Source organism: Calypte anna, chromosome 2, assembly GCF_003957555.1.
Source record: "Calypte anna isolate BGI_N300 chromosome 2, bCalAnn1_v1.p, whole genome shotgun sequence".
Lineage (NCBI taxonomy): Eukaryota > Metazoa > Chordata > Aves > Apodiformes > Trochilidae > Calypte > Calypte anna.
In genome coordinates this window covers 11,054,593-11,072,361 of record NC_044245.1, presented here as the reverse complement: position 1 = coordinate 11,072,361, position 17,769 = coordinate 11,054,593, and the positions used below count along the sequence as shown (strand labels likewise).

At 38.2% G+C, this 17,769-nt stretch overlaps 1 protein-coding gene across 4 annotated transcripts in view; it reads left to right on the top strand.

Moving 5' to 3' along the window:
* The window catches only part of DIP2C (disco interacting protein 2 homolog C), a 301,441-nt gene that overhangs the window by 212,338 nt on the left and 71,334 nt on the right, over positions 1 to 17,769 (top strand). For all 4 annotated transcript variants that reach the window (XM_030444421.1, XM_030444420.1, XM_030444419.1 and 1 more), the window contains 6 exons: positions 1,414 to 1,505; positions 5,382 to 5,492; positions 14,446 to 14,569; positions 15,238 to 15,347; positions 16,653 to 16,755; positions 17,113 to 17,177. In XM_030444421.1, the coding sequence (XP_030300281.1) occupies positions 1,414 to 1,505; positions 5,382 to 5,492; positions 14,446 to 14,569; positions 15,238 to 15,347; positions 16,653 to 16,755; positions 17,113 to 17,177 (605 nt within the window). The remainder of the gene's footprint in view (positions 1 to 1,413; positions 1,506 to 5,381; positions 5,493 to 14,445; positions 14,570 to 15,237; positions 15,348 to 16,652; positions 16,756 to 17,112; positions 17,178 to 17,769) is intronic.

The window sequence follows — 17,769 nt, the reverse complement described above, 5'->3', positions numbered from 1 at the left end:
TTCCAGTGGTACAGAATTGGGTCATGTTTATTTCTGAGAATTGAGGCAATTCAGCATGAAAATACTGGAGTAATTTTAAATAAATTAAAGCCTTCACAAAGCATAGTTTGATCATGCAATATTACCATTTTCATGAGAAGTAATTGCATTTAGTGCTTTCTCAGTAACAAGCAGCAGTGACCCTTCCAATTTTCATTATCAGGAAAAAAGAAAATCTGGCTTTCTCATTGTACAATATATTTACATCAGATTTGTACTAAAAATAATTCAGTAGTATTGCATTTTATAACCAGGATGTGGAAGAACTTAAAACAACTGCTTGGCTTAGTTATAAATAGCAGTACTGCATGTTTGGGAGCCTGAACTGCTGAACCCCATAGGTAATCTGTTGTCAGAACCTATTATCGTTTAGGTTATTGGTGGGCATGAATTAAAGATTTGTTACTGTCAGACTGAATACTGCTTGAAGACAGTACCTGGGGGCCACCCAAGAACAAGGTCTGTTATGCTCAGTATTGTTCAAATGGAAGTAACAAGGTACCTAAATAAAGGCAATCTGAAAGAGTTTGTGTAGTTGGAAGATGCCAATCACTTGAAGGAGTAAAGAAAAAGATGTAACGTGGCCAATGAGGTTTTGATGAGGTAATTTTGTCTTTGAAGAATATCAGGGTTAGGTCTTAGTAAGGATTAGCTAAGCATGGAAATGTAGAGATTAGGCAAGGGAAAGTTATTTAAAAGGAACAGTACCTGAGACAAATGAAATGAAAATGAGGGAAGGGACAATATGGGAGCAGGTGAAAAGAAACAGCCAAGTTAAATGAAAGAAGGCCCAGAATTAAAAACAAAATGCAGCTATATGGATGTTGTAAGGATTAGAGGGTCCCTGCTGCTTCAGTGTGCCCTTTTGGCTGTGGGGTGTTTTCTGTTTGTTGGGTTTTTTTCCTTGTCTCTGCTTCTTGGAACTCCTTTCCTTTTTTTCTTGGGGGCTTGGGATGTGAGAAGTGCCATAACAAAACCTGAGCAATGCCCTTAGAGGACAGTCTGGGCTGAATTAAACTGTCAGGGTGTTACAATGTCTGGACTTGATTATGTTCTAGCCACTTCTAATGGTTAGCTTTTGGAGTCAAGATCTAATCTTCTCCAAAGTAAGAAACTTATGCCATGGGAAGATCTACTTTGACTTGTTCTTTTTTTGTTCTTAGAAATACTGCTATCTTGAAAAAAAGCTCAAATAAAGCTTCTGATAAGTAAATATTTCCATTAGTCTCAGTAGTGCTGTCATATTTAGTTGGAAAACTAATATAGATGCTTCTAGTATATTTTTTTTCATTCCTCATCTATTCTTTCTCTTTCATAATCTTGTAGAACACAATGTAAATTTTTTAATTGATTTCACAAATGTTGTGTTAACAGGCAAACTTTGGACCAGAAGTATGAAGGTTGCTTACAACATACTACATAAATTAGGCACAAAACAAGAACCAATGGTACGACCTGGAGACAGGGTGAGTATCTTAAGGATCTTTAACTGCTAATAAAAGAGATGCCACATTGACAAAGAGACATAGAGGTATTTGGGGTTATGAGGGGAAATTAATGAAGTGAAATGTTTGGGAGGGGGAGGAAAATCTGCCTTTCACTCAGAAAAAGACCGATCATTTGGACAGATACTGTGAACTGCATAACAAATAACTTGATGTGGTACCAGCTGAATAGTAGCTTGAAGCTGTGGCAACATTTCTGTGGAGAGTGATTTTTGGACATAGAACAGCAGTCTGTTTAGCAAAAGCTTGCTTATGGAGCTTGGAGGTGCCCCCATGGGTTAAAAACTTACTTACTAATGACTTAGTAGTTGTTGAGATGATAGAAACAAAAGAAGCATTGTGGAGGACAAAGACAGGCAAAGTAAGCACATTTTGGCAGCCAGTTAAGTAAGTGAATTACACTGACTGGTAAGATGGAGCATATTTCTATTCCTGGTTCCTGACTCTGATGCAACTACTCCTACAGGCTGAATCTAGATGAGTGGAAAAAGTCCACAGAAAGCAAGGTAATACTTGAAGTTGTTAAATGAAGACAAAACCAGCCTATGACTTTGCTAGTAACGTGCCTACAAAACTACCACTTCCACTGTCAAGACTGTCTGAGCCTGGTACCCCTTTTCTCTTGCAGAGAGTGTATAGAAATTTTAACAGGTCCTGTTCCTGGTTGACCTTAAGCCCTGGAATGGAGATTCCAGGACAAATTTGTCAGAAATGCAAATTTTAGTCCTTCCTTAGTGCTTAGAGTTGTGAGGGTGTGATTAAGTCTTCTTTCCCCAGTGCTTGATAGCAATTCTCAGACTGTTTGCTCCTTTGGTCCCCTTGTGCCACAGATGAGGAACATGTCTGTTTGCATTACACATTTCTTAGGGCTTCAAAAATGAGAACGTGAAATAATGCTTCCCAAAAGAAAAAAAAGAAGAATTTAAAAAAACCCAATGAAATCTGACAGTCTTTCCAACATTTCATTTTGAAACAACTCTTAAAGAATTTAACTAAAGGCTCTCCTAAATTGCTTCCTGTAATGGCATTCAGCCAGGAGTAGGATTTGAAGAATCTCTTATATTTGATATAAGTATGTATCTCCAAGCAACAGCAGAAGAAACAAGTTGTTCATGTGTACACATCTAAACAATCCACCTAGAAAACTCCAAAAGCAATGAAGTTCACCTAATGGGCAGTGCATAGCTCTCCCTATCCTGTATGCTGAGTGTCCATCTTCATATTCATTTACTGCAGCAGCCCCTGATGTCTTGTAACATTACGAAAGGATTAGTGGATAATTCAGGCTGAAAGCTGGAACTTTAGCTAGTGCAGGATATATAAAGAACAAATTGCAGCTCTTCTAAAGTAAGTCCACCCTAGATTACAGTGAAACAAATGTTTACAGCTGAGTGATGAAAACATATGCTTTGCGTTGTAATTGTATCCTGCCTAGCATCCCTGTGTCAGAGAAACATGATCATTTCATGGAAGCAACTTGATGTTGAAGATGAGGTGTTACTGTTCTTCTGATGTTCTAGGATGTTATTTTAGCTGTTATGCCCCTGTTGTAGTAACATAAAAGCTTTCTGACCTCTTTGAAGATGGCTTTTTATTCTAAGTAATGTATTTTGCGTGACAGCAGTTAAAGGTAGTTATTAAATACTAAATGAAATATAGACATATTTCTGGTCTTTTCTAGATGAAAGTGTGATTGTTTCCTTATGTTAATATTACATAAAATTCAGAAAGGCCTTTTGTTCCTTTAAAAGTGCTTTCCATCAATATAATCTACTTTTCATGGCTGCCATCACTCCTTAGGTTCTTTTTCTGAGCCAGAAAATAGGTGAATATGCCTGCATTTGATTACTTGTTTCTGGTATTATTATAGCAAATGACAAACTGCATTTGCCTTCTCTAGTTACTTCAGAAGTTTAACCTTGTGTCATCCCAGACAGCTGTCTGGAAATTAAGCTTGGCCTCTGAAAGATCTACTAGATAACCAGATTCTCATCTGGTAATACACACTCTATGTTTTGGTTTCATTCAGCGTTACCCTTTTTTGCTTTCACATTATTTAGTTGGTACAGGCCTGCTAGTGATTAATGGCTTTTGCAGTGGAAGTTAATGCCTCATTCCTGCTGTACTACAGTGAGGTTTTTTCACCTCTATCAGCTCCTTTGTAAAGATTCCCAGACAAACCTTCCCTGTATGTGTGTAAACCAAGACCAACACGAAGCCCAACAACCCTCAAAGTATCTTTGGGGATCTTTCAACGTCTTTCAGATATTTGCTGGGCACCTAGCAAACTCTGTCATCCCCTCACTGCATATAGCAAAATCCCTTCCTTTCCATTTTCCCTGGGGATATTTATGGCATGATTTCTGAAGAATACATACAGTAAGCTCAGCCATCTCTAGCAGTTGGATTGCTCTACGTGGAAGTGTACAGGTAAAACAGCAATGTGTTTTCTCTGAAGTGTTCTGTAAACAGTTCTGAAGTTAGAGGCTTCATCTTAAAACCAGAGATATTTAGGACTCACTTGGATAAGGTTGGTTAGATTTCTTGCAGTTTGGAAGTTTGTCTATGGGAGACAACTGTCTTTGAAGCCATATGAAATCACTGGAAACACTGGAATCTCCAGTAACTGAATCTTGGAGCATATATAAAATCTTTATGATTTCACTTCAAGAGATTGAAATAAAAAACCCTGATGGATGTCAAAGAAGTCAAAACTCAAGAATTACTAAGTAATTTCAGCACATTTTAAGATGGTGTAAGAATTCACTTTGATCTTATGTGCAAGTCCAAGGGAATTGAACAGGAAGTTACCCACCATGCCTTTTAGATGCCACTTCAGCTGACAATACAAGATAGTTACCAGCTGTGTTACATCTGTTTAAGACATGAGCTGAGAACATGCATCTGGCTGAACCAAACCAAAATGTAGGCAGGATCTAGCCACTGAGATCATTCCTCAGTAGGTGAGAGCAGTGGGATTCCCTGCCCTTGCAAGTAGAGTCATGGACTCTCCAGGTTGCTGGATTCTCAGTGAGTCTGCACCCTCACCTCTCCTTCCTCTTTGCCCCTGGAGGATCTAAAACATTGTCTGCCGTGCCCACAGAAGTAAACTGAAGTTAGCTGCAAACTGAAGTACACTGGGGGAGGAAAAGTGCCCAGTGACTATACATGGGATTTGCTATTATATATTCTGTTTTCTTGGCATTCTTTTATCTAAATAGATCCCTAACTCTTAAGGCTGTGAAGGTTAACAAATCCAGGCCTGGGTTGGCATGCTGTATGTCCAGCTCTAGAAGTGATGCTTGCTCCTCTAGGTGCCAGCTATTACTGTTCCCTATGTGTGCAGAAATTTCTGCACTTGGACAACATTCCAGTCCTGAGATGAAATAGCTGTATGACAGAAAACAGGGAGACAAAACATAATGCGTTGATGATTGACTTGATGGCATAGTAAGTCTGGGTAGTCTGAAATGGTTACAGATTTGCTTTGGTTTTGGTAAATTCAAGCCAAATATTATGTTTTGATTCCACTGAAATGGCTAATTAACATCTCTATAGCTATCAGTAAACTGAGAACCATAGGAAAGGTATTGTCAATGTAGGAAACAATACATCATGAAAATATTTAACTACACTGTAAGTGAAAATGTTCACAAAAGTAATACCTATCAAAATAAATTCCTTCTGATTCCTCATTCATCTTTCATTAGGTATTTGAATAGTTATCACAGAAATGTTTTGGTAATTATCTCTCTCCACAAGGAAGCATGGAAACTCCAATTACCACTATCTGAGAACTGGGATAAAACATTCTTGACATACGTCTCTTTGTTTCAGGTAACACTTGTATTTCCTAACAATGATCCTGCTGCTTTCATGGTAGCATTTTATGGCTGCCTGCTTGCAGAAGTTGTCCCCGTTCCTATTGAAGTGCCGCTTACAAGGAAGGTAAGGAGCTGAGTTTCTTCCTGTATTTTAAAACTTGTACTGTATTTTAAAACTTGTGTCAGAACAAATCACAACTGGACATTGCTTTTTGAGTACATTTGAGTGCATTTTTGTGGTTAACTAGCTCTGAATCTGAGGATACAAAGATAGTGCTGTGTGATGAGTTATATATAGTTCTGTCTTTTCTGTAATGGAGAATCTGAAGATGTGCTTACAATTTCAGCAAAGGCAACTCTGTGTGGGAAAGGAGAGAAAATTTTCCCAAGAAGAAGCTTTGCCTAGATGAACTATCTTTGTAGCCTCTCAAAACATTCTGGTGTTGGCCACTGATGAAGAATAATGGCCAACAACTGCTGATTATCCACCTCTCCCTGCAACCCAGGCTATGTTATAAAACCACTAGTGATGTTTCAGATACTTCAAAGCAATTAGGGAAATGCCTTCTTCTGTGTCTATATGTGCATATGTATCCTGAAGCTTCTGTCACCAAGGCTGGCACTCGAACAAATTAAGTTTGGGGATTCTTGCTGCAGAACCTACATTCGTAGAGGAAACTGACCATTGCTGACCCAAAGCCTTTCACATCCAGTGCTGGTTCAGATTCAACCATGTATCCTAGGGCAGTGCTAGCAGATAGACACAGCAGTTCCAGCCAGAAGGAATGCCCAGAGGCAATGATGAGAGAGGGGCCACAGGGGCAGGTGAGCCACAGCTATGAAACCTACACTGATGATGCTAAACTTGCATTTTTTTTCCTGAGAATTTATGCCTTGAAAGCTGTAAATACAACAAAATGTATTTATTCATTATAGGTTCTTTTTGTCACATCCTCTGAATTTCACCATGTCTGACTGCAATGCCAATCATAAGGATCTCCCATATATCCCCCATTTTAATTCTTTCTTTATTAACTAGGACTAATAATGATTTGGTTTAATTATTTGCCCTGGAAAAGATAGTTTGAAGCAACTGCCTTCAAGTAAATCCAAGTAAACTTCCAACTTGTCCAAGTAAATACTATGTCAAATTAATAACTCAAGCTAATTTGGCTGAACCTCTTGGGTGTTTGGTGGTGTTTATTTATGTGTGTATATATGGATACATAAATATACACTTACACATGTTACACACTTACATCTACAGACTTAGACTGTTTTAACTCTTGCCAAGATCATTCATAATGTTTAAATATCGAATTAATGAAACAATTACAGAGATGTTAATGGTACATTTAAAAAAGCAACAGGATATAAGTGAAACTATGCAATCTCACAGCATATAGTATTTCAAATATTTTTGCCTTTGTTTATATGAAATGTGAACTGGAGTGGAAACAATGAGATGAAAGTCATGTTCTGAGTAGTCCCAGAAGGAATACCTCTGCTTGGAGGTTCTGGCATCCGTGGGAAGATGTCATTCCTGTCATCATACAATGGCCTAGACTGTTCTTTTGTGCTTTCCCATTATTTACTTTCTTTTTGACATGCTTCAGTACATTCCAGCAGTGGACATGTTATTGGTTTGCTTTTTGGAAGACAGAGATGTGGACTAACAGATATAGCAACAATCAGAGGCTAAAACAGGTTTACAGTGTAAAAAGCTGATACAGGATGAGCTATTTCAGGGAGTTATATTATGAGCATGTTTTTATTATTAAAAGTTGGCCTTAGTAGCTTTAATAGGGCTCTGCATTTTCAGAAAGAAGAGAATTTCACAGTTCTGTGCAATTTTTTTTGTGCCTGGCAGTTTAAAACAGAGCAGTAATATTTGCAGCCTTTTGGCTCATTCTGCAGACATCCACATCCATATGGGAGTAAAGGCTTTTGCTTTAGCAGCTTTTGCCCATAGATTTTGTAGTCATTAACTTTTCTTCATAGTGTGACCATAATGATTTTAAGATTTTGGCAGAGTTCCTCTTCTTCCTCTTCCCTTCTGTATCTCACCTCTGTGTTCAGAGAATACCTAGAATTAGTTTTACTTGGCCTTAAGGACTTCAGGAGAACTGTCTAACATGGCACTTGGGTTAGATTGCCTGAGTACCAGCAACCACACAGCATTCTTCAGTTTAGGGGTTTTTTTCTCAGAATGCTTCCTGGTGTTAAACAAAAACTTGGAAAGTGACATTCACATCAGCATGATTTTGGCTCTTAAGACGTGGGAAATAAGATGTAAAATTAAAAACTTAAATCCCAAGCTTTTTCCTAAGTACATCAAAATTTACTTGTTATTCTAGAAGCATCAGTCAGGGGTTCCGCAGTCATTGTAGCAATAGAACAAACAGCATGTTTGATTTCTTCTTTTTTCCCTGAATTAATACTACCAAAATGCCTATATCATGAACATACCCTGGAAGTTTTATAAATAATCCTCATCCCTTGGATTATATTTAATCCAGAACAGTATCCCTCTTTCCAAATGTTTTATGTTTCACAGTCATTAGCAAATAGTATGTTCTGTATGACATCTCTTCCATCAGAGGTGCCACTTCTGTTAAACTTATCTGAAGATGGAATATTACAAATTTTCTTTGTGTATGTGGTATGATGTGAATTTCAAACTAAATATCATAGAATGTGCCATCAAAGTAGATGATACAGGATTTGTAACATGTCAAGTTCTAGTTCAAATAGCAATTTATTATTTCCCTTATGAAAAGATTTTAAAGTGTGGTTTTGATTTTTTATTCTTTAGATTCCATATGTTTTTTTCCATTTGATGAGTACCATGAAAATTATTATTATTCTGCTCTGATACAATCAGGGGAACTGATCAGTTTTAATCTCAAAATAACATTTTTGTCCCCCAAGCACATTCATAGTTATGCTCAATCACATGCTGTGAACATATGAACAAAGCAATCCCACATAGATCTTTATAGCTTCCTTATCATAGGCAATGAGAATTTGCAGCAGGGTATGACATGAAAGCATGTAATAGTCTATTTCTCAGTTAAAACACTGTTTTCTAGCCTATTAGTTTTAATGTTGTGTGTGCTCCCAGCAAGCATTTGTGTACTATTCCAGACACTATCTGTGACACTGGGACTGGAAGAATGTGCCTGTGTATTGTCAAGTAAATCTGCAGATGCTCACTCCTGGAAACTTGGGTTTTTTAAAAGGATGTTTCATACAGGGTAGAATCTTTTTTTTCAGGAGCTCTTTTTATTAAACCTTGAGGAGTTAGGTTATTAAAACTTTAACAGTAGCTAGAGAGATATATTTCTTTAAAGACAGTGAAATTGTCCTGGAAATATACCTTGATGTCTTTTGTAGTGTTTTAGAGCCTGTGATAAAAATGAGCTTTGTTTCCTCTCAGCTTTAGTCATCCTTGGGCTGTAGTGTGCCAGAAACACTCAAGTTCTACATACTTCTGAACATCTTTTGACAATGCATCTTTTTCTCCACTGCATTTAAATAATATAAAATATTGTATATTTTCTCTTTACTGTCCTAGTCTCCCAATCCCTACAAAGAACCCAAGAGTCCCTCAGTCCCTCATAAGCCCCTGGTGCACATGGCTGGATCCCTGTAAGCCCTGTGCCCATCCTTTCCTTGTCATACACTTTGGCAGCTGGGCATTGAGGTCTTTACTCAGTTGGCCACAGTAACTCTCAGATCTTTTAAAGTCTACATTTTATGTTTTCAAACTGTAGTTTCCTAGAGAGCACACCACATTTTGTGCACTGTTCCGTGCCAAAAATAACTGTTGTCTTGCTTTCATTTAAGATTCTTGGACATTAAATCTGTTCATAGATGCAGATTTCACATGCAAATTACAGCTAGACAACAAAACTCTGTCTGAGGAGACAGATGATTTCTTCATCTTAAAGTTGGTTATAAAGATTACATCTGTTTTACTTGTAAACTGTATTAAGGTCTTCAATATTTGTGTTTTAAAAATAGAGTGTTCAGACTGGGTGATGCTTGGCCTTTACATCTGATAATTGTCCTAATTGTGCAAATTTTTGTTTGGGTAAGGGCAAAAGGAACGCAAAATGAACACTGTGAAAGAAAACAAGATTAGTTCCATCCACGATGCTTTGCCACATAATTCTCCTTTTGAAAGCAGTCTGGGATTTGCAAGAGGACAGGATTAACCTTTATCAGGCCAACCTTTGCACAGGCTGTCTCTTTCTTCCTTCCTTATTAGATAAGGACATGCACTCTCCCTCACAGAGAATGGATCATAATTGTTTTCCTTCACACAGATACTCTCACAAAGCATTATAGAAATGACATTAACAGCATGCTGAAATGCAAGCACACGTGGGCTTTTTTTATCTTGACAATGAATTATTACTCTCTGCAGCAGAAAGAAGACAATTTGCCTCCAGGTACTGGTGAAAACCTATAGGGAACCTTTAATAAAAGCCTTTAGAGAACCTTGAATGTCTACCTACAGCAGAGAGGATTTCCTTCTCGCTTCATCTGAAAGATTTATCTCTCTAGGTGTGTGCAGACATAAGTCTAAAGCTATGCAGACCAAATTTTTTGTACCTCAGCAAGTGCTGTGCCTTCAAGAAATGTAAAATGATATTTCCAAAGTCAGCAACTGGTCCCAAACCGCATGCTACAATACCTCAGCTCTATCTTTTGCCTTCCACCTACATGACATATTATTGCAAACTGTGAATTATGGAGGGTTTATCAATGAGCATCACTGGCAAGTGTCTCCCTGTCTGAGGTTGGGACTGGGTTGGTTGAGTTGTTTCACCTGGGCTCCCCTGGATCCCTGAGGATTTTTCTATCCGTGCAAAATAAACTGTTTATGGAAAAGGAGGGGCTTACCAAAGTAGCAGATTACTGTGAATTACCAAAATAACAAATAACACTGCTGGATAAACAGTGTGTCCTGAAAATCTATTCCCTTTATGGGCAGGAGAGTGATTTTATTTAATGGAGGAGGAGGATTTATTTTTTTTTTTCAGCAGCAGTTGATTTGATTTCTTTTTTTTTTTTTACTTACAAAGCAGTTTTCAGCATTGCAGACATTCATTTTATATCACTCAAAAAAAGGTGCCAGTAGCTTGACTCTGAAATCTGAAATAATCAATGCCTTTAAAGTCAGTAGTCTTTTTCCTGGCCCACATGGAAGCTTTGACTGCTTCACACAAATGAGTGCATTTTCAACTCAAACCTCTTTTTTCAATCTTTAAACTTTTACACACAGTCCTGAGTGCTCTGGGCCTCTCATGCTGAGAGGAACAGAAAAGACCATCGTGTCTACGTGCATGGGTGTAGGCAAGGTTGTGATGTGTCTGTGCATAAGTCTTACAGCTTGAGATGGCTTCAGATCTTCCACCTTCTGGCTGTCAGTCCAGTGGCTCAACACCACTTGAATAGTTAGAAACAATTGTTTCTGTGAGACAGTACGTATCACAGGATGACCTGCATGGGGCAAGGGATATCAACCCTGTCTTTATGTCTCTGTTCTCTGCAGTACTTTTTGCCTCTAAGTCAGGATGAAGCCATCAGAAGCAGGCAGGTGGTGATAACTACTTAGGAGGTGTGAGGCTGAGACTGAAAGTGGGAATGATGGACACAGACTGCCAGAAAGCTTCATTGTGTTCTAACTGTAAGATCCTCAACTGGAGCTCTAGTGGCTGTTGAGGAAAATGTTTATCACAGTACCTATTCTTTGACATCTTGATTTAATTTTTACTTGCAAGGCAGGATTAAGTGTGGACAGCAAGGTTATGGCATAGTATTAGAAAGTCTGTAAGACACACAGGATAGTATCCATGCATGTGGAAGTTCTTCCAATCTTCTGTGGCATTGTTGTGCCACATAATTGGTTATCCATATTGTCCTATCAAGTGAAAGAATTTTCTGTACAGAAAAGAATGGGGTGAAGATTTTAATGCTATTTGAGATGAGGCTGTCCTGATGTAAAGCATCCTCTTAGAAACTGTGACATGTGAATAGACTGTATTAAGTAATCCATGTGTTATTCTCTCTGCTTGTGTGTGAACTACTACCAAATGAATGAATAATATTTATGTGAACATGCTGTAAACTGGTTGATATTACACTAAGTGTAAGTATAGTAATTCTTACCTATGTACAAAACTCGAACTGTTAATTCATGTTTCGTTTTCCTTTTATTTTGCAATCACAAGTGCCTGACAGGTCATTTCTTGTATGGCACATCCCCCAGGGCCATGGTATGCTGGTGGTCTAAGGTCCACACTCTCTGCCGGTTAACCTATGTTAATTTTCTTACTGAAGTTTATTAGGTTAGTTTATGCTTATAAAGTCCTGCATTAAATGGAATTTGAATGCTTGAGATTCAGCATTTTCTTGATACAGCAGTGAAGCACACTGCTAGCAGCCCTTTATAGGGCATAAAGCTACAGCAACGTGGGTTTTTTAAATTTAAAATTAAGACTGATGCAGTTGCTGCATTCAGTTAGGAAATTTATATACAAAAATTTTTTTAATTGGTAGTTAGAAATTCATACATATACATGAACTGATAAACATTTTTTAGATTTAATTTAGTGGGAAATTTTGGGTAATGGTTGAATGGGTCTGATGTTTTAGGAAACTGGTGACCTCCCTTTATATATGATAGAATATCAGATCTCACAGGATTTGTCTTGCCCGAAGAGTGATGTTCTTCATAAAGCACTCCAGCTCTCCTCTTTCTGCTGGTACTTCTGAGGGACCTCCAGTGAGAGCCCTGTCTCCTGCAATGTTCAGGAGCCCACATTTCCTTCCACTGAGCAGAATACAGAAGTGAAGACACCATGTCTCATCCTAATGTGAAACCAGGATCTCATCTGCCTAAGCACTTTTCCCGGGGGTTTGACAACATAGATATGGACCAGCTAGCATAAGTTAGTGAGGACAGAGCCCATTTTGTGATGGAAATCACCCAGTGAAGGTATGGTGGGGTCAGCAGCATATTTCCCAAAATGTTATTCATGGATACACCAGTATTATTCTCTGTTGTTCAAAGGCTGCTCTCATCTGGTTGTTTTTTTATTGGAAAAGATGATACACAAGCTTAATTTTAAAAGCCTTCCTGAAAAAGTACCTTGTCATTTATTCCTGCTTTTGTAAGTTTTGTGGGTATAGCAAACAAAAGCAAATACAGTCATTCTGGATGGAAGGAACTACATAATATAGTTTTAACATATAAATTTATTGTCCTATATTATTTGCTCAGCTCTCAAAGTTCTGTTAATTTCTGCCATATCCGTATTTTCAAGTGGTATGGAAAATAAGCAAGCTCTTGTTTTCCTCTGATCTCATTGCTTCCCCATTGTAGATGGCTTTATTTGACTACATAAAAAATGTATTAAAAATTAGTCAGATGGGCTTTGGGACATTCTTTCCATCATACAGTTTTACTTCTAATAAATCAATAGATTAAGGCAACTGCTCTATATGGTTTGTTCCATGATGAAGTGAGTTTTTTGGTTTGAAACATATTTTAATTTGTTCTTTTAAGACTCCATAGGCTATTTTCTGTAGAATCATTCTCTGAAAAGAGGGTTAATACTTCCATGTGCATTTACATCTAGGGCTTTTCTCTGATGAAGAGCCTAGTGAATTGATGTAAAGTTAATGAAAGAATCATGACAGAAAGCAAACATAATACTGTAGAATCATAGCATCTCTTAAGGAACAGCTATAGCTTGGACTTGAAAAAACATTAAATGACTTCTTAGCCTCACTGCTTGTAACCCCTTGACAAAGTTAAATGTAGTGTGCTTTCTCTAATGGGTACTTGACTATCCATAGTGCTCCTGAAATGTGTCTGTAACTACTCAATGAAATGGTTATTGACAAATCAGATTATATCAGTATAAATCGTGATACTGTCACCACTGTATGCCCATCATAACATCTTGAGGGTTGAAACCTTTCTCCAGATGTAAGCATCTATAACCCAAATTATTTCCTAGAATCAGCACAGAAAGGTTGAGGTTGGCAGATACCTCTGAAGGTCCCTGGTCAGTCAGGGACACCTGGAACAGGTTGTCCAGGACTATGTCTAGGTGGCTTTGGAATATCTCCAGGGATGGAGTCTTCACAACCACTCTGGGCAACCCATGCCAGTCACCTTCAGAGTGAAAAAGTGTTTTCTGATGTTCACAGGGAACCTCTATATCAGTTTGTGTCCATTGCTTCTTGTCCTGTCACTGGGAAAGAGCCAGAAAGAGCTTGGCTGGATCTTCTTTATACCCTCCCTTCTGGTGTCTGTTTCACTTTGACATCTCCCTCTAAGCTTTCTCTTGTTGAGTCTGAGAAGTCTCAGATTTCTATCTTTCCTCATTGGAGAGATGCTCTAGTCCCTTATTATACTACTGACTCTTTGCCAGGCTTTCTCCATTACCTTCTTCAGTACCTTGTACTTAGAAGCCCAGAATGGGACTCAGCACTTGCTCTCTAGTGGGTCTCTTTAGTGCTGACTAGAGGGGAGGGATCACCTCCTCAATCTGTTCACAGTACTTTGCCAACCACAGCCCAGAATACAACTTGTGTTCTCCATGCAAGACCTCTTTGCTGTCTCCCATTGAACTTGGCATCCACCAGGACCTCCTTCCTCATCCTTTACTACAAAGCTGTTTTCCAGCCAGTCATCCCCCAGCCCGTGCTGGTGCAGGAGCTTCTTCATCCTTGGGTGCAGGACTTTGTATTTGCCTTTGTTGAATTTAAGGAGACTCCTTACAGCCTATTTCTTCAGGGTCACTCTGAGTGGTTTAACCTTCTGCCATATCGACCTATCATTTCTGAAGGGATATGGTAGTAGGCACCATCTGGGGCCTTCACTTCTCTGTTGTTTCAGACAAGAGGTTGTGGAATTTCTTTGTCAGTGTACAACTGAGTTTTGCTAATCAGCTATACAGAAGAAAGACTGTTTTTCTCTCAAGATAATAAGACAGAGGACAATAATGTTTGAAACCCATAATTCTCTGTATTGCTTTTATTTTGTCAACTCCTAGGATGCAGGAAGTCAACAAATAGGTTTTTTGCTTGGAAGCTGTGGAGTTACTGTGGCCTTGACGAGTGACGCATGCCATAAGGGACTGCCTAAAAGCCCCACAGGGGAGATACCACAGTTCAAAGGTCAGCTAAGCTTTGCTTAACATGGATATCATGGGTTATCATTTACTACAGTAGCAGTCATAGCACTTGTTTAGTTTTCTTGGGTGAGGATCAGGCCCATGATGAAGCACTTGCCACAAGAGCAGCCATGGCGCTGGGATGAGGCTGTTCTAGCTGTGTGTTGATGTGGCTGATGGAGATCACTGCTCCCAACTCATGGCTGCCAAACTGTGCAAGTGCTGCTGACCAGGCTCACTGCTGGTTCAGCTGGGCTGCTGAGAATCATCTCTGACCACAGGCAAATTAAGCCAAAAAACTTTGTAGTGTAGCAGGTGAAAAGAATTCACATAATTCGGTACTAGAGCAAAGTGATAGGGACAGTAACTTGTGACAGGAGAGTTGGGGTCTGTGTCAATAACAGCTTAAACTGCCCAGCCATTTCTTCAGGGATTGTCTGTGAAGGTCACTGTAACTGTTAAGAAAGTAGTTCTGGAAAATCTTCCGTGCTGAGGATTAGAAGAAACAATATTTAGGCAACGGTGACACAGACATTTGGGAAAAAAAACCACTATCTGGCAGAGAAGGGTTTGGTTTGGTTTGGTTTGGTTTGGTTTGGTTTGGTTTTGTCTTGTCTTATCCAACAGAAACTTATCTAGCAGAAATAAAGCTGACTTTTCTTGGTACCTCAGGCTGGCCAAAGCTGCTCTGGTTTGTCACAGAGTCTAAGCACCTCTCTAAGCCACCTCGTGACTGGTTCCCACACATCAAGGATGCAAACAATGACACAGCTTACATTGAGGTGAGTTAATGAGGATGCATCTTCTCAAATCTCTGCATGTGGCACTTCTGAATTAGGTAAACATCATTATTCATTCACTATTCATAGAAGCAAGGAACATCCTGTGTTAGCATGTTAATAAGTAATATTTTCTAATAAATTATACTGGGTATTAATTTCGGAAGAGTTAATGAAATGTTAAATTGCATTTTGAGGGTTTCTAGCATTCATATTTTAATGTCATCTATGTGGTTGACACAATATTATATTAAACTTGTCTTTACCAACCTCAGTTTTGTTTCAGTCTGCTAGCCTTGAGATGGATAGGTGGCAAGTTTCACAGTGAAACTTGAGTCCCCATATCCCAACCTTCAGACCTTTTGAAAGAGAAGGAATTTCTTGCTCAAATGCTTGCCTGTCACTTACTGCTTTGTGTGTCACACTTCACAGAGAAGACTAGCACCAGGAAAGGAAAATCAGCAGTGCTGATAATTAATTTTCCTTTTTTTTTTTCATTCTTTTCCCCTATTACTGCATAGACTTTGCCTCAAGTTCAGTATTTTAGTACTGAGTTTAAGTGATGGAATAAGTTCAAGTGAATGGAGTGTAGGTATTTCCCGTGTTTATGCTGTAGAAACACAGGGTTACAGAATCAGAGATGCCTGCATTTCCACTGTTGCTGATTATGTTCATCATGCAGAAAGATAAATGTTTAATTTAGTTTAATTGCCACTGATAATTTTCAGACTCTTGCATAAAGTTGTGAAAATTACCACAATCATTAGCAGTGATCTCCCACCTTTTATGCTTCTTTCTTATGACTCCTTCATATTCTTCTAATCAAAGAAATTGTGTCTTTCAGACATATAGATCATTGCCACAGAACCCAGCAAGGATTTTTCAGTCAGCTCTTAATCCCATGCCTTATAAGACACAGAAAGGAGAAGCTCTGGCTTATTGGTTGGCCTAAAAAATCTTAATATGAACACTGAGCAGACTGAACTAGGTTATTCTCTGTTAAGTTTAGTCAGTCCTTTAGTCATTACTGTGATCAGAGTTTTTAAAATTATTTTTCTATAATACCTGTATTCAAACAGCAGATGGATTTCTGATGTCAAGCCTGAGAATCTTCAGTCAAAAAGAGAATTATCTTTTAACAAAAAAAAAAAAAAATGCCACCCAAACTCCTTAAAACTGCTGCGTTCTTAAAATAGTCATTAGATGTGTCCATCATTCACCTACATGGGAATCACTTTAAACGTGCTGTTAAAAAATGGAAATAGAACAACTATTGCACATTGACTTTTCTCCCTTGTTTCTTTTTAGTACAAAACATGTAAAGATGGAAGTGTGCTTGGGGTGACTGTGACAAGGATTGCACTGCTGACACACTGCCAAGCTCTGACCCAGGCATGTGGATACACAGAAGGTATGGAGTACACTTCCCTTGCTTCATCCTTCAAATGAATTGTGAATTGTAATTTGTTTCTCATCAGGCTCCTTTTTTATGTTTTACACAGGTTATTTGTCAGATCTTTCTAGATTTATCATAGGTTTAAAAACATTTTTTCCCATTGCTTTTAGAAGATATGTTCATGTTTAAAATATCTTTGCGGGAGCTGCCAATAATGTCCTAACCAATGCAAATCCTGCAATGTAATTTACTATGAAAGTTAAGCTTTGAGGTCATCAGCCATGTAATATTAAAAAATTCTTCCTTTGAGTGGGTTTGCCTTGGCTCCATGCCATATTCTAAAAAATAAACTGTTTTGTTTTTGTTGGACAGCTGAAACAATTGTGAATGTATTAGATTTCAAGAAGGATGTTGGTTTGTGGCATGGGATTCTTACAGTAAGTATGTTTTTTCATTTTGCTTCAATATTTAAAAATAAACGAACCTAATATGCTTCTTACTGTCACAAACTGGGATGTTCTTCAGTTTCTTCTAATACAGATTTTTCTGCTTTGAAAGCAAAAACTTTGACTCAAATACATGATCTGCTAGTGCACTTATCCATAATGACCACAGTGAAGGTGCCAGTGTATTTTTATCACAGAATCACAGAATGTTTAGGTTGGAAGTGACCTCTAAGATCATCCAGTTCAACCTTTGACTAACACCACAGTCAACTACTAAACCATGACCTTGAGGACCAGTTCCAAATGCCTTTTATATAATTATATATCATGTTCCTTGTTCTTACCTCATTCTTACCATGTGATTCTGATCTTAGTGATGCATGATTTTGAGATCAGACTTCAGAGCAGAAACAAATTAATTTAGTTCTTGCCCCTGTAAGGATATGATCAAATGGCAGAACTATATAGCTGCTAACTAACTTCTCTATTAAAACTCTGACAAGTGGATGGTTTTGCTAACATTAAAGCTTTTCTGATTCTTGGAATTGCATAAATTTTCTGCTCACTGTTTGAATGTCTTCCT